The sequence below is a fragment of the Galleria mellonella genome, unplaced genomic scaffold (genome assembly GCF_026898425.1).
Source record: "Galleria mellonella isolate WM207_F2 unplaced genomic scaffold, CSIRO_AGI_GalMel_v1 utg424, whole genome shotgun sequence".
Taxonomy (NCBI): domain Eukaryota; kingdom Metazoa; phylum Arthropoda; class Insecta; order Lepidoptera; family Pyralidae; genus Galleria; species Galleria mellonella.
The window spans coordinates 1,916,293-1,940,079 of NW_026442097.1; the positions used below are offsets into that span (position 1 = coordinate 1,916,293).

General features: G+C 35.4%; 1 protein-coding gene across 1 annotated transcript in view; it reads right to left on the bottom strand.

The window, feature by feature from the left end:
- Positions 1–17,022, bottom strand: part of LOC113516087 (uncharacterized) — a 75,191-nt gene extending 58,169 nt beyond the window's left edge. Inside the window, exons 1-2 of the mRNA XM_052898292.1 lie at positions 16,810–17,022; positions 11,115–11,225 (exon numbers count right to left, since the gene is read on the bottom strand). Coding sequence (XP_052754252.1) covers positions 11,115–11,172 — 58 coding nt within the window. The 5' untranslated portion in view covers positions 11,173–11,225; positions 16,810–17,022. The remainder of the gene's footprint in view (positions 1–11,114; positions 11,226–16,809) is intronic.
- Between the last annotated feature and the right edge of the window lie 6,765 nt (positions 17,023–23,787).

The following is a 23,787-nucleotide window of genomic DNA, read 5'->3' on the forward strand; positions in this document are numbered from 1 at the left end:
GTTAAAAAGTTTTAATTAATAGTGACTTCCAAAAGGAATTGAGAGAGGTCACTTCCAAAGATTACATTCACATTAATTTTGTCACAATTTAAGTATTTTATTTTATTTGCGAAGCAATAATTTATTAACGCGATTAATTTCCATAACGTTGTGATCAAAACTTTGCACATGTAAAATTAATCAGACGCCATATTGATTTATGATGGTCATAGATTAATAATACCCATGTGTAGATTAATAAAAGGGCGCGCTTTTGAATAATGAGTTTGTGTAAACCTGAATTGAATACGTATCATATTTCATATTTTTATTCTAAATTTGATATAATCACAAAAAAAAATGTTTTTGCAGTGGCTTAAAATACAGATGATATGAGAATCTCATTGTATTAGATGGGAAGTCACTTAAGTAAAAAATCCAATGTTGATAAACGTTTTTGAATCATTGCAACATCTTGATATGATACATTTAATTGGCAACAATACCACACATCAATACAGGAGAATTGTAAATCTATTTGTTTTGGATTTAGTTTGGAAATCTCTACATTGTATAAAACACAGTCGCTTCTTACTGTTTGTACGTTTAGATCTTTTAAACTACGCAATGGATTTTAAAGCAGTTTTCATCAATAGATGGAATGATTCAAGAGAAAGATTTATACGTGTAGTTTAATATACGTTTGTGCTAATTTGTTGAAATATGACGATAATTATTCAAGATGTCGGAAGAAATCAAATCTACTAAAATATCTTCCATCGAAAATGCTGAAATAAAATAAAATAATGTATGATAGAACCGTTCCTCTTTATTAGGGCTACAAAAAAGTCAGCGATGGCGTTCTATATTATACAAATTGCTTCTTATACTATGTATTTTAATAAAAAAAAAAATACAAATTATGTGAAGCTATTTTGACGGCTACAATAGTAATATTATTAACTTAGATTATATACATAGATAGAGAATAAAGCCTCAAAAACGGATCAAGTTTTTTGTCAGTTTATTGTCAAATTAGCTGACTTGTTTTTTTCTCAGTTTTTTTTATATATTTACACATAAAATGTATCTTAACGTATTATTTAATAAATATAATGAGTGTTTACGTATTAAAAAGATGCAGAATTTATAAGACAAAAAAAAATATATAGAAGTTATAAAGGAATCATAACTAAATATATATCATGTAAAGTTGTATGAAAAAGTTGACTCATTTTTCTCGAAGCATTTCTATGGCGATGTAATATTAGATTATATACTCTAACTATATAATCTAATATTACTAATCACACCACACTGACATCATATTGTTTCTATATTGCACTCGTGCAAAGCCGAGTAGGGTCGCTAGTATTATTTAAATCGGTTTCGTCGCTTTCAATGATCCGTTTACCAACATGAAGTGCCGTCGCCTTATTTTTATTTTTGTACATAGATAGATACTTGTCCTTTATCGAGGATTCTTATGTAACCGTACACGGTCATTTGTAAACATTGCCATCGGCTATTTATCATTGCATAATCACGACAATGAAATAAATAAATGTCAATTCTTCGAAGCGAAAAACATTCGCATGCATCCTCGTGCATGTATGTCAATAATATGCATTATGAATCGTACGCGCAAATAATATGAAATTTTGTTCACATTTAGTATTTGATATTCTGCCTCAAAATGACATGCACATTTTGCATTTTAATAATTTAAGATTGTGTTACCCAAAAAAAAGAAAACTGTTTTCAATTGTGTCAAAATTATTTATTTTAATTTAATAAAGAAACTAACAGACAGGGTACAGAGTAAACAGTAAACAGACGAAACAGTATACTCTGTTATGTCCACGGTACTGCTCATATCTATAGACGACGGTTACCACTTTCCATCAGGTGGGCGGGCAGCTTGTTTGCCATTCTAAGTTGTATAAAAATGCAGTCTTTTTTAATATTAGATATTTTTAATGTAATAACTTGTATGCAGCCAAATTAAGTTATTATTCATTCATTCATTCATTGATTTCATTTGTTCAGCAAAGTAAAGTCTTCCTTCAGTTTTCTTTTTTAAGGCATGGAAATCTAATAACGAATCGCTAAATATCTTGCACAATGCGAAACTCGAGATCGCTTGGGGCAATTCGGATGTTTTTTTTTTAATAGTATTCGTTGAAGTCCAAGGAAAATTTTTATACGAGGCTCCCGTCTTCCCATTGAAAGTTACGGAACCCTAAAAACGTGAACGTAAATTCACATAACCATTTATTAATTGACTCACCAAAGAAATCATATTACACAGTCACCGCACGTAGGAGGGAAGGTTCCGTGTAGGACGATCAGCTCGGATCCTGGCTGTTGGAAAGGCAGCCTTAACCCTCGACCGTAAGGTGCATTTATACTGTACTCTATTTAAATCAGGCTTGCCTTTTTTGGCGCAAAGGTCGTTCGCTCTGGTGTGGGTTTAAAACTGTGTAAGACTAGGCTTATTACGTGGCTTCTACTGGGTAAATAAATGATGATGAAAATACAGCCGTTAACTGTCCATTGCTGAATAAAGGCCTTCCCCTTGGGGGGTTTTACCATAATTGCCACTCTTGGCAGACGAATTGGTAACCGCAGTTAGGTTTTGGTGATGTTTCAAGAGGGAAGCTGCAGCCCCTCCTTCGATCGTTAAGTTCCCTTAGTCGTTTATTACAACACTTTATTATAACAAACAAGCTGACGGCCCACCTGATAGAAAGTGGTAACCGACGCCTATAGACACGAGCAGTACCATAGACATAACAGAGTATACTGTTTCGCCCATGATACCCCCCATGCGTTGCCATTCCTGAAGACTCAGTCGTTATTCCTTTGTACCGTGTAAATTCACTACCATACCCCACCCTTCAAACCGAAACACAGCCATGCAAACACAACTGCTTCACGGTTGAAACACGAACAGGTCAGAGGACAAACAGAAGAGAGTACATTTCAAATATAGATATAATGATTTGTGAATTATTTAAACATTTATTGTTGTTTTGACTATTTTTTTTTTATACCACTAAGGTGGCAAACAAGCATACGGCCCACCTGATGGTAAGTGGCTACCGTAGCCTTTGACAATTGATTGGTACTATTGCTCCTTATATCACTGTGTTGGATTAACTGGAAGAGATCTCTCTCAGAGATAAGTTTAACTCTGCTTACACTGTTTCTAATTATTATTATTATTGTATGTTTTAAACGTGAATCGTAATTGGCGTGAATTTACTGGGTACAGAGGAATAACACCTGAGTCCTCAGGAATGGCAACGCATGGGGGGTATCATGGGCGAAACAGTACACTCTGTTATGTCCACGGTACTGCTCATGTCTATAGGCGACGGTTACCACTTTCCATCAGGTGGGCCGTCAGACAGTTTGCCATTTTAAGTCGTATAAAAAAATAAATAAAAAACAAGAATCCAATAAATAATATAAAAAAAAATAATTAACCGACTTAAAAAAAAGAGTTCTAGTTAGATCAAAACGTGTAATATTATAATAATAGTATTGTTATTTACAGAATAAGAGATATGTTCTTGTAGAAACACGAAAGTACAGAATCTTGTATCTAATAAGCACATAGAAACACCATTGTTGATATTAACAAGAGCGTGACGCGCTAGGGTTGTCTACCTTACGTTTATTACTACAGGGATTAGGGAGTGGCGAACTGACAGCTCGATGCAAAGTGATAATAATCGCTAGTACGAGGGGAAATAACGTAATCTATATATTGGTATGTGAAGCAAAAACTTTGTACCTCTTTTTTAGAGGAACAATTAATGCACAGTAAAACTAAGTACATATGGTGGACTTAACACTGGACGCTGGTCAAGCAATGGGCAAATATATATACTTTTTTTTATTAAATATATACTATTATCACTACATAGTATAAAACAAAGTCGCTTCCCATCTGTCTGACCCTATGTATGCTTAGATCTTTGAAACTACGCAACGAATTTTGATGCGGTTTCTTTTAATAGATAGAGTGATTCAAGAGGAAGGTTTATATGTATAATACATGCATAATATTGTAGAGGAACACTGATAATTTTACAGGTTTCTAATGTGATGTAATGTGCATCCGTGCGAAGCCGGGGCGGGTCGCTAGTAGTTTATACAGAGGAGGAGTAAAGAATACTAATATTTTTTTTAAAATTATGTATAAAGAATACACTAAATCAATAAAAAAGCATTACACACCCTACCATGTATTTGACACACACACGCATATATACTCTTTTGTTTATTGTTAAAGTCTGCGGTCGAATTGAGAATAGATTAATATTGTTTGCCTTTAACATTACTTGTCCATAGTCTCACTGAATGTCAAACGTGACCATAATACATTCATTTATTACAATATACGTTATGGTCGAATTTCGACCACGGGGCGACCACTAGTAATAATTTTTTTTTTATTCCACTACCATTAATAGGCATGTGTGTGACTGTAAACACTCGAAAATTGACCACTGAATTAAATTGTGTACCTCAAAAAAAAACTAATATTGTTTGTTAAGTTGTATTGTAGGCAATTGTTGCCAAGTTTTTTTTTTGAGGTTATTTTGATTTTAGAAATAAACTACTAAAAAGATTTTGGTAGAATTTCTACAGAATTAGTAAGTACTTATATTCTTTCAGAAAACAAAAATTCCAAATTCGGTCCATAAATCACAGAGTTATGAGGTAATAAACAAAATAAAAATTGTGTCGCACAAAAAAACAGACTTCAGTACTACAGTTCAGTAAAACTAGTTGGGGGGAAAGGGATTATTAGTAATGGAGACTGGGAATCCCATTGCTAGCAATATACCCAACCAGGTCGACCTCCTCGCCGTTCCCCCTGAAAACTATCACAGTTAATTCCTGATGAATTCATCATGATGGGCTAACTGGCCTGTTTTCATTCTCATCTATCGCCCTTCACTGGTGCTCCGCCAGCGTATCCCGTTAGCGCAGGCGGGGTTACCATACCATTTTCACCCATCAAAAAAAAAAGGAAAACTAGTTATTTCGATTTAAAAACTAAACAACTGAACAGATTTTGATAAAATTTCTACAAAACCAATCTGTAAGTATATCCTTTCAAATAAAGCAAGAATTTTCCAAATCGGTCTACAAATAACGGAGTTATGGGGTAACAAAAAGTATAATCGAATTGAGAGTCGCAATTTGTTTATTGAATTCGTTTGAATACGAAGTTCAGTTAGAAATAAAAGAACACAAGATAGGTGACAACCCTAGCGTCTTGATACTAAATAAGCTCCACAGAACGGGTTATTATATATACAAGATATTTAATTACATTTTCAATAATAATTTACCATTTTATTATATTTTTAGGTTCTTCCTTTCCCACACTATGATTTATAATATATACAGATATTTTTCCATATGTTTTTATGTATGTAATTTCCTATCTTATCATTATGATCACCATATTAGTCTTTAAATGGTCACTGCTGAACATAAGACACCCCCTTGGGACGTTTTGCCAGTAGTTGCCACGTTTGGCAACTGGATTGGCAACCGCAGTCAGGCTTTGGAGATGTGTTAAGAGGGACGCTGCTGCCCATCCTTCGTCCTCCCTTAGTGGTATCTTACGACAACCACGGGAAAGGAAGGGGCGGTCCATTCTATACGATGGTAGAAAGTGGCTGTGGGCATCATATTGAACAATTCCTCTGAGCACAATCCGTTGTACAGGCGGTAGAACACGCAGAGTGAGGCAAAATCTCTCCTAAGACTCAAGGTTTCGTACGGCTCGCCATCGACAGGGAGTTCAGTCTCATGTCCTACAGCCTCAATGGTCGCGTACTGCGCGGTTTCAGAGATGTTTCCTCCCACGAACGCTCAGGTTGTGGAATGAGCTCCCTGCCGAGGTTTTCCCAAGAGACTACAGCATGAGGTTCTTTAAAGGGGGGGGGGGGTAAAGAGGTTTCTTCAGGGTCGGCAACGCACGCATAATACCTCTGGTATTGCAGGTGCTCATAGGCTACGATAACCACTTACCATCAGGTGGGCCGTATGCTTGTTTGCCACCTCAGTGGTATAAAAAAAATTCTGTACCGGAACCACACGGGAGTTTTAAATGTTAACGTGAAACTATTTTAACGTTAGTACTTATTCATTGACTAGGTACTTAGTATATGCACGTTTGAAGATGATTAATAACGGTGAACAAAAAAAAAACCACGGTTCACTGAACTGTAACGCTTCAATCATTCAATAGACAAGGACAGACTATACGGTGTAAGCTGCAAAGAGAAGCAATTCATCACATATCCACCTGTCTGGCACGACATGTCACAATTTGTCATTATTATTTTTGATAACTGCTTCGAACAAAAAACCATTTTGGACAGACTTTAAGGAGGTATTATTATATTCGGTCGTGTTTTTTTTTTTAAGTTTGTTACCTCGTAACTCCGTTAGTTCTAAACCGATTTGGAAAATTATGTTCTACAAAAAAAAAAACTGAATTCAGTTGTGGCCAAATCAATTTAGGGGCGCGTAATACCCCTGGTATTGCAGGCGTTCTTAGGCTACGGTAACTGCTTATCATCAGGCGGGCCGTATGCTCGTTTAGCACCTCAGTGGTATAAAAAAAAACAGTTATTTTGATTTTAAAACTAAAATACTGAGTCGATTTTCATAAAATTTCTATGGGACCAATTTGCAATTATGTCTTTTTAGATAAAAAAAAGAATTTTCCAAATCGGTTTGGAACTAACGGAGTTATGAGGTAATAAACATTAAAAAAAACACAACCGAATCGAGAACCTCTCATTTGAAGTCGGTTGAAAATGAGAGAATTCAAAATAAAATGGTCTCATTATAAGTACCCAATATTTAAATCGATAAGCAAGTGTTCATATCTAATTATAGTGAAACAAAGGTGATTTTAATGCATTTATAGAGGAACAAAGGTGATTTTAATGTATTTATAGAGGAACAAAGGTGATTTAATGTATTTATAGAGGAACAAAGGTAATTTAATGTATTTATAGAGGAACAAAGGTGATTTTAATGCATTTATAGAGGAACAAAGGTGATTTTAATGTATTTATAGAGGAACAAAGGTGATTTAATGTATTTACAGAGGAACAAAGGTGATTTTAATGTATTTATAGAGGAACAAAGGTGATTTAATGTATTTACAGAGGAACAAAGGTGATTTAATGTATTTATAGAGAAACAAAGGTGATTTAATGTATTTATAGAGGAACAAAGGTGATTTAATGTATTTATAGAGGAACAAAGGTGATTTAATGTATTTATAGAGGAACAAAGGTGATTTTAATGTATTTACAGAGGAACAAAGGTGATATTAATGTATTTATAGGGGAAGCCGGTGAAAAAGTGCGGTCGTATTTATTGGAGTGTGTAATTCGAGAATTTGGGAATTATTATAAAAAAAGCCTAGTCACGTGCGAGTTGAACTCACGCGTCGAGGGCTCCGTACCTACATAGATGTATTATTACACAAAGGAAAGATTTGATTGTTTGTTTATAACGGTTAAACTGAAAAAAAAAACTAATCAATCGAGTTGGAAAATTCTTTCGCCTACAGAAAAATCTGTAAGTAATACAGGATTATTTTAAAAAATTCTCTCTACCCGTGCGAAGACGGGCCAGATCGTTAGTTATAGCAGTTGTTAATTGTCTATTGTTAAATATAGCCTCCCTCATAAGGAGTGTTTAGCCAGTTGCCAACACGCCTGCCAAACGTGGCAACTACAAAACCTCCCTTATGATCTATCTTAAACCTAATTAAACCCTAAACAAAATTAGATACGCAATACTAGATGGCACTAGAATCGAGACTAGTGGTTTTTGTTTTTTTAAAATAAAAAAAAAATGAGGTAAAATTTTAAATTGAAGCATGATTTTATTTATTTTTTACTGATATACATAGTAATAGTTTATCACATTTTTAATTTTTATTTTCATATTCATATATTGTACAAGTTTGTAAAAAAAAACACATAGTAGCAAGAAACATTATGATGGTACAGTATCATCACCATCATCATCATCATCATCTCAGCCATTAATCCGTTCCCTGCAGGACATAAGCCTCCCCCATAGACTACCATAAGGAACGGTCCTGAGCCACTTGTATTCACCGACTGCCTGCAATGCATTTGAGGTCGTCACTCCATCTTTTTTTATACAACTTAAAATGGCAAACAAGCTGATGGTCCATCTGATGGAAAGTGGTAACCGTTGCCTATAGACATGAGCAGTACCATGCACATAACAGAGTATACTGTTTCGCCCATGATACCCCCCATGCGTTGCCATTCCTGAGGACTCAGGTGTTATTCCTCTGTACCCTGTAAATTCACGCCATATCCCACCTTTCAAACCGAAACACAGCCATGCAAACACAACTGCTTCACGGTAGAAATACGAATGGGACAGAGGTACCCAAGCAATCGACTTTTGTACAAAGTCTCCCCCATTTTATTGCGCAGTATAGTAGATTCGGATTCATATAATACAATACATGTTATTAAAAATCTTTTCCTTTGTACCTTTTCGGTGCGGAACCCTAAAAAATTATTCAAATAGCAACAGTACAATAAGATACAATCTTCCATTTCGTCATTGGTTTATTTTTTTTTTTAATTTACTATTACATATTTATTACGCATAGGAATCTGAATATTCTTATTTTAAATTGAATGAAACGCACCGTTAAACGACGAACGTTACGCAGACATATAACACTAGCTGTTGCCCACGGCTTTGCACGCGTGTTACGTTTTTGCTTTACATTGTTCAGAAATATTGCTTAAGTTACAAAATTAAAGTATGTTTCAAATTTCAGCTTTCTAAACTTTTTACTTACAGTTTTGTGCACTGAGTCAGTCAGGATAAATTATCTTAGAAGTATAGATTTAAAATGTCTTCTTGAATTTAAAACTCTGAACTATGTATATAAGTATAGATATAATATATGCCTTTATTCATAAAAACTTTTAAAATCTAATAGTACTACAACTGTAACCTACTTTACCTTCTTTAGTCCGTATTTTCAATCTCTTTATTTGCTGTTTTGTTATTTTCTTTAACATTGGGAATATAATGTAAAAGAAAGAGACAAAAGAAGAGGTTTGACGTTTTTATCAATAAGAGGGTCAAAATTCTACATAAATTTAAAACATGGTAATCTCTTTTAGCTTCTCTCTCTTCTCTTTCTGGTAAACCTGTTTTAGCCATCGAACTGTTTTGTCTCTTTCACAATTAAAAAGAAAATGAGTGAACAGTAGAAAAAGAGATAGAAAGGAAATAAAGACTAAAGAAGGTAAAGTAGTAATAGTGGTATTAAAGTAGATTTTAGAAGGGTTTAGTTTTTATGAATAAGGGAGTTAAAATGCAAATTTGAATTTAGAACAAGAAAATGTGTGCATAAGTATAGATTTAAAATGTCTACTTGAATTTAGAACGTAGAATTTTGCGTATAACTATAGATTTAATATGTCCACTTGAATTTAGAACATAGAATTGTGCGTATAACTATAGATTTAAAATGTGTGCTTGAATTTAGAATGTGGAATTGTGTGTGATTTTTTAATTTATTTTCAATTTTTGCTTCGAAATGAATATATAAGTGAAAGACGTTAGAAACAGAATAGAACATAAATTATTAAAAAGAAATAATATATAAATTTTATCCTGTGTACAAACACAAAACGACATTCGTCCAACCAGCCAGTTCATTTATAATACTATAATTGATATTTCTATATAGAATAAGATATTTTTGTCTAACTGTTTAGCGTTCAATAACAGTTAAATAACCGTTACTTTGAGTCATTGAAATGAAAAAAAAAAGTTATGACACATTAATTGTAAACACGTGGGATGTGACGGTGGATTGACCTGGTAGACGGTAGAGTTTTTTTTTTATGGATGATAATGGAATGGTGACCCCACCCGCGCTATCGGTATACACCGGCGGGGCACCAGTGAAGGATGATAGGTGAGGAGATGAACTAGGTAATTTAGCCCATCGTGACGAATTCAACGAGAATTGTTCACGATGGTTTCCAGGTGGAGGTCGACCTAATAAGGCATATTGCTAGCAATGGGGCTGTCAAACTCCATTACTAACAATCCCTTTCCCCCCACTGATATTCTGAAACGGTAGAGTTAAGGCCTAATTGAAAAAACAACGGACTTTTTGTCCGCGTACACACAATCCCTCTGTGTAAACCGTGTACTTGTAGTCCTGCATAGAACTAGTGGTAGTCGATAAATATTTTATTAAGTTACAAAATCTATATATATGTCCAATATCCAATAACTGTATATTGAGAAACATGATATCTTTAATGTATTCTTACAATCTAAGATTTAGATAGAGATAGAGCATCGAGCCTCAAAGACAGGTCAACTTTTGTCAGCTAATTGTTAAATTAGCTGACTCGTTTCTTTTGTCAGTGTTCTATGTACTTACGCATAAAATATATATATATATATATATATATATATGTATATATATATATGTATATATATATATATATATATATATATATATATATATATATATATATATATATATATATATATATATATATATATATATATATATATATATATATATATATATATATATGCATGCAAACACAGCTGCTTTATGGGTGAAACACGAAACCACTAATAACTATTTATCACGCAAAATTGTATGAAAAAGTTGACCCGCTTGTCTCGAAGCATTTCTATGGAGACACTCTATCTATATAATCTAAGTATTGTATATATTCAACAAATATTTATATATTCGGTACGTTGTCATAATTATAAAAGAAATTAGAAAAAAGAGAATGTAATATATCTAATATCTATATAATAACAAGAAGTTAATAACAATATAAACAAAAGCGTAGTTATCTCTGAAAGAGATTTCTTCCAGTCAACCTAACTTTTTTCGCCATCTAAATTCCAGTGACCTCTATAATATATACATACCAGAATATACACTATATCCCAATATAGTGCAAGGGCTATATTTTATTTAAAAAAAAAAATTCGAAGTAAAACCGGGTCGGTAGTAAAAAATATAAATAATTGCTCACCTTTACCCAGAGCCGCGTGAATCAAACTTAAGCACAGGAAAAATTTAACGGACGCCATCTTGACTGTATAATATTCCAATTTGGCACCAGTCACAATACACTATCTAATATCTGAAACAATAATAAATTATACATATAAATATGGAGAAAAAATACTTTTTTTTTTAAACGGATTTTTTTGTAATGGAACGGTAACGGTCCGCGGGGGGAAAGGGATTGTTAGTAATGGAGACTGAGAATCCCATTGCTAGCAAGATACTGCTCGCGGTTCCCCCTGGAAACCATCATGGTAAATTCCTGATGAATTCATCATGATGGGCTAACTGGCCTGTTTTCATTCTCATTTATCACCCTTCACTGGTGCTCCGCCAGTGTATCCCGCTAGCGCAGGCGGGGTTACCATACTATTTTCACTCATAAAAAAAAAACCCGGTCCGCGCTAACGGTATACGCTGGCGAGCCACCAGTGAGGGATGATAGGTGAGAATGAAAAAGCAGGTCAGTTAGCCCATCGTGATAAATACACCTGGTAATGATAAAGAATGCTCCTGAGCCACCTGCATCCACTGACTGCTTGCATGCAATGCATTCCATCTAGTGAGGGATCGTCCTACACTACGTTTGCCCGTACAGGGTTGTTACTCAAATACCTTTTTTCCCCATCAGTTGTCGGTTCTTCGAGCTCTGTGACCAGCCCATTGCTACTTCAGCTTGCTTATACTTCGGGCTATGACCGTTATTTTGGCTTTTTTGCGGTCCTATTACCAGAGGGAGACTTTGTACAAAAGTCGATTGCTTGGGTACCTCTGTCCCATTCGTGTTTCTACCGTAAAGTAGTTGTGTTTGCATAGCTGTGTTTCGGTTTGAAGGGTGGGATATGGCGTGAATTTACTGGGTACAGAGGAATAACACCTGAGTCCTCAGGTGTTATTCCATCAGGTGGGCCGTCAGTTTGCTTGTCATTCTAAGTTGCATAAAAAATTATTAATTATATTACTGTTTTTTTTTAATGGGTGATAATGGTATGGTAACCCCGCCTGCGCTAACGGTATACGCTGACGGGGCACCAGTAAGGGATGACAGGTGAGGATGAAAGCATGTCAGTTGACCCATCGTGACGAACTGCACTAGAGTGAACCACGTGGAGGTCGACCTGATAGGGTGTATTGCTAGAAATGGGGCATTTAGACCCCGTTACTAAAAATCCCTTCCCCCCCACACATTGCCGTTAACTAACACAATTATATGAACAAAGCCATTTCACATCACTAGTTTCGAAGCACGTACGGAGTCAAAGCACTCTGTAATTAATTTAATTATCAATCACAGCGCGAGAATCGAACCTGATACGCTCTGTTGGGCTGCCGGCCATGCGTGGACCACGTTATACCATAGTATATAGTTTGTTTTATTAACGTTAGTGATGTTCCGAGACGTTAAGTCGAGTACAGATTGAAATCATACTAATATCTTTTTTTTTAATGGCTGAAAATGGAATGGTAACCCCTCCCGCGCTATCGGTATACACGGACGAGGCACCAGTGGAAGATGATAGGTGAGAATGAATGCAGGTCAGTTGGCCTACCATGATGAATTCGACAAGAATTAACCGTGATGGTTTCCAGGGGGGACCGCGTGGAGGTCGACCTGAGAGGGTCTATTGCTAGCAATGGGGCTATTAGTCCTCGTCACTAACAATCCCTTTCCCCTTTACTAATATCATCATATTAAAATAGCATCTTTTAACTGTCCACTGCTAAACGTAAGCTCCCTCCTAAGGAGGTTCTGCTAGTAGTTGCCACGCCTGGCAGGCGAATTGGCAGCCGCAGTTAGGCTTTGAATCGCTAGCCCTCCCTTAGTCGTCTCTTACGACACCCACGGGATAGGAAAGAAAGTCTATACTATGCTGGGACCACATGGCTTACTTATATAATCCTTATTAATAGGTGTATGTTTATATTAGTCTAATTATATGTTTATAATATATGAATATATTAAATATTACATTTTATATTTCCTCTATTCAATAATGCACCGCCTACTTATTTCTCTGTTCGCCCAATGGTCGACTGGTAGAGAACACCGTCCGGCGTTAAGTCCACCAAATGTACCTTAGAGTTTCACTGTGCATTATAGTTTAAATAAATAAATATAAATAAATCACCACATTTATTTAATATTAATTATTTATTTATTTAACTCTTTATTGCACCAAAAACATAAAAATAAACAATGACATATAAACAATTCAACCGAAATACAGTAGCATGAAATACAGATTAAAATATAATATTATTTAATAAAAAAAAAAAAAAATCTATAAACATCTGAAACAAAAATGTTGGCAACCCTATTATTGATAGCGGAGTCCTACATAATATCTCCTAGTCATTACTAGCCCTACCATAAAGTTGTTTGATTGGCGTCGACGAATCCGGTTGCAATGTGTGTTACCCAGTGACATTTGTCCCCATACGGTCTACACTCGGATGTACAAGCCGTAGATTTGATTATAATATTTGTTTCAAAACATACTAAAGTTTTTGTGGTAAGACCATTGGGTTTTACCACAAAAAAGTTTTTTTTTTATGTATGATCTTATTTTTCGCATATGGGGTCAGCTAAGCCGATGCACGTCGACCCATACGGATCTTTTGTGCATCCCCCTGCCTTATACCATCATTTCATAGATCCTATGTGTTACCTTAACGATATCCCGCGGTTTAAGATATCTGTAGTCCCCTGGCTCTGGATAAGCCGTTCCCAGTAGACTCATACGCATACTTGCCAACAAATCGCAGTTGCACATCAAGTGTTCCATGGATTCCGATTTCTCCCCGCTAATGTATGATAATGGAATGGTAACCCTGCCTGCGCTAACGGTATACGCTGGCGGGGCACCAGTGATGGATGAAAGCTGAGGATGATAAAGCAAGTCAGTTAGCGTATCGTGACGAATTCAACGATAAGTTAGTCACGATGGTTTCTAGGAGAAACCGCGTGGAGGTCGACCTGATACAGTTTATTGCTAGCAATGGGGTTGCTAATCCCAATTACTAACAATCCCTTACTCCCCCTAAACCTCTGTTTTTCTCTGTGGCATTAACTCCTAAACGAATGGTCCGATTATGATGCGTTTTTATTGAAAGCTAACGTGATAAATTTACTATTGTAATCTTTTTAAGGAAACAATAAAGAGTATCTATCTATATCTATCTATCGACATAGTCCTTGGCTACGATTTAGGAAGATCTATCCAGGCGTTTCGAGGTCACCGGACTTTTTTTTTTCTATCTATTTATCCATTTAAGTGCTGTTCTCTTGTCGGTGGAGCTCTTGCCATTCACTACGATTTTCAGCGAGTCTCTTCACCTCTTGATATGACACGACACCAACTCCTTCCTTTTTTTTTTATTTTTAATAAATTTATTGTTGTTTACATTTGTGATGTCGCTTTTTGTTTGACTCGAACAACATTTTAAAACATCAGTCTTGACCTAAAACACGTCGACACTCGCAGCTAGTTACATAAACTTACACAACACATAGACTCTTGCGCATTTAAGTTTAACTACTGGTTAACATTCGGTCGTTTACTATTTATATCTTTATTTCATTTAACTATTCTTATATTGTTGTTGCTAAAATATTAGATTTTATTTTTATTTTAGTGGTTAAAAGAAGGTTTAAATTTATATATATATATATATATATATATATATATATATATATATATATATATATATCCCCCATACATATATACATATATATATACCCCTTTTATAAATATTTATTTATTTAAACTTTAATGCACAGTAAAACTAAGTACATATGGCGGACTTAACACTGGACGCTGGTCAAGCAATGGGCAAATATATATACTTTTTTTTTTTTATTAAATATATACTATTATCACTACATAGTATAAAACAAAGTCGCTTCCCATCTGTCTGACCCTATGTATGCTTAGATCTTTAAAACTATGCAACGGATTTTGATGCAGTTTTTTTAACAGATACAGTGATTCAAGGGGAAGCTTTATATGTACAATACATGCATAATATAGTAGAAGAACACTGATAATTTTGGAGGTTTCTAATATGATGTGATGTAATGTGCATCCGTGAGAAGCCGGGGCGGGTCGCTAGTATATATACATTATTTTTAAGCCTATAGGGGTGGTCACTACTGGTAAAATCTTCTAATATTAGGAGGCCTATTTCCCAAAGAGGATTGACGTCAGGCAAGGTCGTAAAACTATAAGCCAAATCTTTGTGTAATATGGATAAAAACATATTAGGCCGACCCCAACGATTAATTGGGATAAGGGTAGGAAGGTGATGATGATGATGATGATGATGATGATGATGATGTCTATGTTCAGCAGTGGACAATTAACGGATGTTATGTTGATAATTATTCTTGTATTTAGAGATACAGAAGTATATTTTGTAAACATTAAATGACAAATTAATATTGCCTAATTACCAAGTGGCCTGAGTTTTGGTAATTACTAACTAATGTGTGTGACTTCTTTTGCATAGAATTAGTGTTTAAAGTAGTTCATTTAAAAAAAAAGACGCACAAGCATTCCTTATTTCTTACTAAAAACATAATTAAATCCAGTTTCATGTCTTTTACTTGAGAAATCTCTCCTCTTCAAGTTTTATTTTCGGAACAAAAAGTAGCCTATATTTTTCTCCAACATACAATTTACCTTTACACCAAAATTAAATCAGTTTAGGTGTAAAAAGAACACATGGACATATATACAAAGTTACTTTCTCATTTATGATTGGACATTAAATGTCAAACTTAAATTACCAAATAGCTTGATTGGAAATAAACTTTACATCAATATTTGATTACCAAGTCACATGATTTAAAGTAAGGCCAATTTCTTATAACAGTAAAATAATTTATTTTGTATGGATATTGAAAATTCATGTGATCACTAATTACCAAGTGACAAAATTAAGAGAATGTTTTTGATATTACTCGTAAATGTTACATTTATAATTTACATGTCCTGGCTTCGAACGGGTGTACTAATGAAGAAAATGAATCCAAGTCTTCTCTCGCACTCACTTACTTTTTATGTGGGGATTTTATAACATAGATTTTTTTAAATTTTTCATTAGATTTATCAAATATTTTCTTGCATACACACATTGAGCTGACAATTAAAATACAACAAAAAAATAGCCAAATAAATGCAGCAATTCCAAAATGATGCGCTTACATTCAGTAATTGATTTTTATTTACACGCATTATCAAGTAACCTGTTTTATAAGAAGGGAGCTTATTTTGTAGACATATTGATTACCGAGTAACATGATTGGTAATAATGGGAATTATTATGTACGAATTTGACATTGAATGTCAAGTTTAGAATTAATTACCGAGTAGTATGATTTATAGTAAGTAGATTTTTTTTGTATAGATTTATCTATATTTGTTTATAGATGTTACATTAATAATTTATTACCGAGTAACATAATTTGGTAAAGAAGAGACTTATTTATACTGATTTGACATTAAATGTCAAATTAGTCATTGATTACCGAATGGCTTGTTTTTTTTTAATAATAATGTGAAGGTATGTCTATAAATAAAAGGGAATGTATTAAGATTTAATAATACCAAATCTGAATAGCACAAAAAACTAATATGAGAGTGTATGACATATCTTACCACTATAGCATAACAGTCCAACAGTATAACCTCCAAACGAACAGCTGTTCAAACAAAATGGCGCCTTCGATGAGATGATAACAAGGATGTCACCATACTACTTAAAACATTGCGTTTGTTTTTAGTTTTTTTTTTTTTATAATTCGTTTCAATTCGATCGTCGAGCGCGGACGTCCACGCGTCACGAGTGCAGCGGAGCGACTGGCGGCTCGCCTTGAATCTTTGATGACGTTATGCGCATACGCAGACCGTCAGCACAGCCGGTTTCGGAAAAGGCATTGTTGGTTTTCTACTGATTCCGATTAGTTTGTACCAGTACGTATAATTAGATAATTGAATGTGTTATCCTTGCTTTCTTATCCTTATTTCGTCAGTAAGATCCTACAATTATTATAGTTTTTTTTTATACTGTGCAACGCTGTTTTTTTAATGGGTGATAATGGAATGGTTACCTCACTCGCGCTATCGGTATACACCGGCGGGGCACCAGTGAAGGATGATAAATGAGAATGAAGCAGGTCAGTTAGCCCATCGTGACGAATTCAACAAGAATTGTTCACGATGGTTTCTAGGGGGAACCACTTGGAGGTCGACCTAATAGGGCATATTGCTAGCAATGGGGCTGTCAAACTCCATTGCCAACAATCCCTTTTCCCCCTGTGCAACACTGTTATAAAAAAGGATGTTTGGACGAATGTTTGTTACATATTTACGTTAAGACTAGTGAAGGGTTTTAAATTAAAACTCCATGGACAGGTTATATCTTAATTTAGAATATATAATATTTTACGCGTGAAACTGCGGGATAGAACTAGTCTAATAAATTTTTTTTTATTTCAGGTTTTTAACCCCTTAAGGTACAATTATATTATACATATTTAACCTATACTAATATTATATTGGCCGTGTGGTCCCGGCATAGATCAGGCCACCCCTTCTTTTCCGGGAGCAAAGGGATTGTTAGTAAAAATGTACCTAAAATGTAACTAAAAATCCCATTGCTAGCAATATACCTAACCAAGTCTACCTCCTCGCGGTTTCCTCTGGAAACTATCATGTTTAATTCCTGATGAATTCATCATGATGGGCTAACTGGTCTGTTTTCATTTTCATCTATCATCCTTCACTGGTGCCCCGCCGGTGTATACCGATAGCGCGGTTGGGGTTACCATTCCATTATCACCCATTAAAAAAAACCCCTTCTTATCCGGGGGAAAGGGATTGTTAGCAATGGAGTTTGACAGCCCCATTGCTAATAATATGCTCTATTAGGTCGACCTCCACGTGGTTCCCCCTGGAAACCACCGTGAAAAATTTTTGTTGAATTCGTCACGATGGGCTAACTGACCTGCTTCATCCTCACCTATCATCCTTCACTGGTGCCCCGCCGGTGTATACCGATAGCGCGGGTGGGGTTACCATTCCATTATCACCCATTAAAATACACCTTTTTCTGTTCCATGGGTGTCGTAAGAGGCGACTAAGGGAGGGCGAGGGATGGGTAGCAGCGTCCCTCTTAATACATCTCTAAAGCCTGACTGCGATTCCCGATACGCCTGCCAAGCGTGGCAACTATTGGCAAAACCCCCCAAGGGGAGGCTTGTGTTCAGCAGTGGACAGTTAAAGGCTGATATGGTGATGATGATGAGTATTATATTATTAAGAGAAAGTCGATTGCTTGGGTACCACTGTCCCATTCGTGTTTCAACCGTGAAGCAATTGTGTTTGCATGGCTGTGTTTCGGTTTGAAGGGTGTGATATGGCGTGAATTTACTGGGTACAGAGGAATAACACCTGTGTCCTCAGGAGTGGCAACGCATGGGGGTATCATGGGCGAAACAGTATACTCTGTTATGTCCATGGTACTGCTCATGTCTATAGGCGACGGCGACATTGCAGGTGTGCTGCCGGCCTTTTAAAAATCAATATGCTCTTTCCTGGGAGATGGTTTCCAAGGAGAATCACGTAGAGGTGCCACCCATTGCCAATAATGGGGCCTAACTTCCCCATTACTTACAATCCCCCTTCCTATTTACAATATTAGAACCTTTACTTTTATACATGTGACATTCGTTAGGATTTCTGATTGGAGAATTATAATATTGAATTGGTAGCCTAATATTGCAGATCGAGCTACATTCGGGGGTCATTGACCGGAACTGGTTTTGGGATGCCACTGTCAGACAAATAGCGGGATCCAATCCCATATTGAAACATGTTTTCAATGTATTTTTTTTGTGGACTAATGCAGATTTTTACGAGACAAAAAACGTAGGGTCTCACCACAAAAAAAAGTTTAACTTACTCTGAATGCTGTGTGGTATTAAGTCCGCCTTTTGTAGCGGACATTTTCTGTAATGTGGTGAATAAGGAATAAATAAATAAATGAATGTTAAATACGTATTTCGAAGTTTTACAACAAAAGAGCGTCTAACGTATGTTTAAATCTAAACTAGCAACTACATAGCTTCAGTTTTATGAGGTTTTTGAAAATAAAAGATGGGCTGTTATATAGTGGATTATGTAATTTTTCTATAGGTGAAATAATTTTGAAAATAGTTTTTGAGTTTATTCATTGCAAATAAAAAACCAAATCTTTTCTATTATTAATTATATTTTTCTTAATTTTTTTGAGCATACGGCTTACCTGATGATAAGTGACTACCGTCGCCCTTGATCACCCACAACACCAAAGGCAGTGGCGATGTGCTGCCGGCCTTTTAAAAAGGAATATGCTCTTTTCTTAAAGTTTATACCAGTAAATGAATACCGGTACCAGTGAATGACTGACCCGTCTTCAGCCTCACCTAGGCTGAAGGCGGATCAGTTGTGATGGGCCAACTAACCTGATTTCATTCGTAACTATAATCCTCATATTCTCATATATCATTAGACGGGGTTGCCATTACATTTTCATCCTTAAAAATAGTTCTTTTCCGTTGAACTAAAAGCGCCTACTAAAATATGAGTAGCAATAATACCCATATCGAGATATTTGCCTGTTTTTTTATTTACCAATAATTAATGATTGTGTCCCACAAAAAAATAACTTCAGTTGCAACAAAATCAGTTATTTTGGTCTGAAATTTAAATTACTGAACCGATTTTGATAAAATTTCTATGGGACTAATCTGTAAGTATATCTTTTCAGATAAAAAAGAGAATTTCCCAAACCGGTTTTCAACTGACGGAGTTATGAGGTGACAAACATAAAAAAATACAATAGAATTGAAAACCGAAACCGAACCGAATCTTTTTGAAGTTAGTTGAAAAAAATTTACTGAAGGCTTTATAACTTATTATGGCGTTGTTTCTATGGCGCCAATTCTCTTAGCTTATCCTTTAACCATATATTTCAATTTGATAATTTAGCAAAATTACTGTTTTATAGATTATCACAAACTAAATCTATGAATTCCAGGTGTATTCATCATGATGGGCTAACTGACCTGCTTTCATCCTCGCCTATCATCCTTCACTGGTGTCCCGCCAGCATATACCATTAGCGCAGGCGGGGTTACAACTTTATTGTTATCCATTAAAAAAAATGTGTATAAATATTTTTTTTTTGTTTTTTTTTTTGTCGACTGTTGGCATTGTTAAACATAACACGAGATGTCTACATTTCGCTGTATATATATATTTTTTTAAAAGGTGAAAATGGCACATTAAATCCGCTTGCGCTATCGGTATACACTTATGGAGTACCAATGAGAGATGATAGGTGAGGATGAAAAGGTAGGTCAGTTAGCCTATCATGTCCAATTCAACGATAGTTTCCAGGGGAACCGCGTGGAGGTCGAACTGATAGGGTACATTGATAGCAACGGGTACTAACCTCCCTATTACTAACAACTCCCCCCGCCGAGTATATTAGAACCCAACGCAGCAGGGGACTAGTGTACCACCATCACTTGGTTTAATTTGATTAATTCCACAATGACACAGTTTAGGGCGCGTAGTCATTAACCTCGAAAGGCGAATACGAAATTCATAAGCGGACCTTATTGATATAAAAAAGTCCTAGATACCCACAATCGTCTTCGTCGTCAAATTTCGTGTTTCTACCGTGAAGCAGTTGTGTTTGCATGGCTGTGTTTCGGTTTGAAGGGTGCGATGTGGCAGTGAATTTACAGGGTACAGAGGAATAACACCTGAGTCCTCAGGAATGACAACGCATGGGGGGTATCATGGGTGAAACAGTACACTCTGTTATGTCCATGGTACTACTGCTCATGTTTATAAACGACAGTTACTACTTTCCATCTGGTGGGCCGTGAGCTAATTTGCCATTCTAAGTTGCATAAAAAAATGACCCGTGGTGGCTTTTAGGAAAGTGTATCTAGGGTATTTTTATATCCATGGCATTGGTATTTAAATTAATGAGTTCCCTTGCCGTCAGACGTGAAAACTACTACAATTTGTAACAAACCCTTTTATGAATAAAATATTACAGTATACAAGTTCTAATCAGAGGGAGAGGGTATACAGTCGTTGGCATTTATTTATTTATTTATTTGTCTATCTGTCTATCTATCTATCTGTCTATCTGTCTATCTGTCTATCTGTCTATCTGTCTGTCTGTCTGTTATTTATTTTTAAAAGGTACATCAACAATGTAAATACAGACATTGATTTCAATTGATATACCGGGCTTGCATCTTGCATTTACACCAATAATAACAGATGTACACAACATTTTCTTAAGTCATCGATTACATATTAACAAAACTGACAGCAGCAAAACATAAAAAAAAAAATACAGGTAACAAACATACAATACTTAAAATATACAATTATTAAAATTATAAGAACAGTGCACGCAGAATTAAAATTATTGGTTGTGGTAAAATCATGGTAGTACTACGAGAGAACTTTTAGAATTGGTATGGGTATTGTCCTACTTGTATTTCTGCCGTCAAGGTACATACATACATACATACATATCTGTCACGCCTGTCTCCCATTAGGGTAGGCAGAAACAATGGAACGCCAAATGCTTCGATTCAAACAAACCTCTTTCGCTTCCTCCACATTCATCAATCTTTTCACACACGCTCGCCGGTTACGGGTACTTTTAATTTGGCCCTTCTTCAGCACGTCGCATCACCATCAAGGTACTGTGCTTCTAATCAGCGGGTCTACCATGAAATGAAATTCCGAAATTTCGGACTCAATTTCGTGTTTTTGTTTATACCAAAATCGGACCAATAAGTGGAGTTTAACATTTCGTTCGTCATACATCCTATCATAAAAGTCCAAAGGAACAATATTTTAACATTTTTAATAATTCCAAACGGCATGTATTATGTAATTTTAACATCAAATTTCTATTTCGTTTGGCTCCGAAATTTCGGAATACATTTCATGGTAGGCCCTCTGATGTACTTTACACGGTCATCGGCATGGGTACTATAGTCCCACTAATGTTTCTGTCACCACCGTACTGTGCTTTCATTGCTGTCATCATCATCATCATATCCCTTCATCATTCATCATAGGCCTTCTTCAAAAGGATGGATTTGCCAGTAGTTGCCACGCTTGGCAGGCGGATTGGCAACCGCAGTTAGGTTTTGGTGATGTTTTAAGAGGGACGCTACCGCCTATCCTTCGATCGTTAAGTTCCCTTTCATTAAATTAATGGCTGTGTTTCTATTAAAATGCATGGGATATGAGATATGGTTCGAATGAATGAATGAATGAGTATACTTTATTTGCATTAGTCATTAGTCATTTATTCAAAAAACATAATATTATATAATATAGAAAAAAAAAAAATAAGACAATATCGTAGTTAAATTCCACTGTATGGAGGAATGACTTCCTAGTCCTCAGGAATGGGGGAAAAGGATTATTAACAATGTGGAATAGCGGCTCTATTGCAACAGTATACCCTGTCAGGTCGACCACTACGGGGTGCCTCTTGGAAATCATCGTGGTTACTTATTGATGAATACGTCATGATGGGCCAACTGATCTTTTTTTTTTTTTATACAACATAGAATGGCAAACAAGCTGACGGCCCACCTGATGGAAAGTGGTAACCGTCGCCTATAGACATGAGCAGTACTATGAACATAGAGTATACTGTTTCGCCCATGATACCCTCCATGCGTTGCCATTCCTGAGGACTCAGGTGTTAATTCTCTGCACCCAGTGAATTTACGCCATATCCCACCCTTCAAACCGAAACACAGCCATGAAAACACAACTGCTTCATTTATTTTTATGGCGGATTGTACGGTGGTGAAAATCAGCAGCAGGTATCATTCCGAACGATTCCTCAGACCACTCACCATGATAAGAATAAAAATTCCATTGAAATAAAGACTCTCACAGACGTTCATCAAAAATGTATGAACCGTTTACTAAACTGGCCGTTTATCTTTGTCTTTCCGCTTTCAGACATTCTAATCTAGACATCTTTAATAATTAAATCTTAGCTTTGCCCGCCCTAGTTAGGACTTCATCGGTACAAGTCGGTTTTGCAGATATGTTGCGCCTTATACTGAAGATAACAAGGTTGATTATCGCGTGATGGTTGTTTATCGTTAAAATTGAACATAACAGATAAGGCAGGTCAAGTACAAATATGACGCAAGCGGAAAACAGGACTATTAGGGATGTGTTTAATACGTTAAATAATTTGTCGATATTATATATAATTCATTCGATTATCGAGTTAAATAAATATTAATACAAATAGTTTGTTATTTATCGTATTATTTTTATCATTTTACATCTTTATATAAAAACTATAGGGTTTGTATGTTGACTGGTAGAAATCTCTTTTATAATACTAAACCTAATTTCTATATAGGTGAATATACAAAATCATGTATATATATATATATATATATATATATATATATATATATATATATATATATATATATATATATATATATATATATATATATATATATATATATATATATATATATATATTGCCACAGACTAACTAGAAGAGGTTCAGGA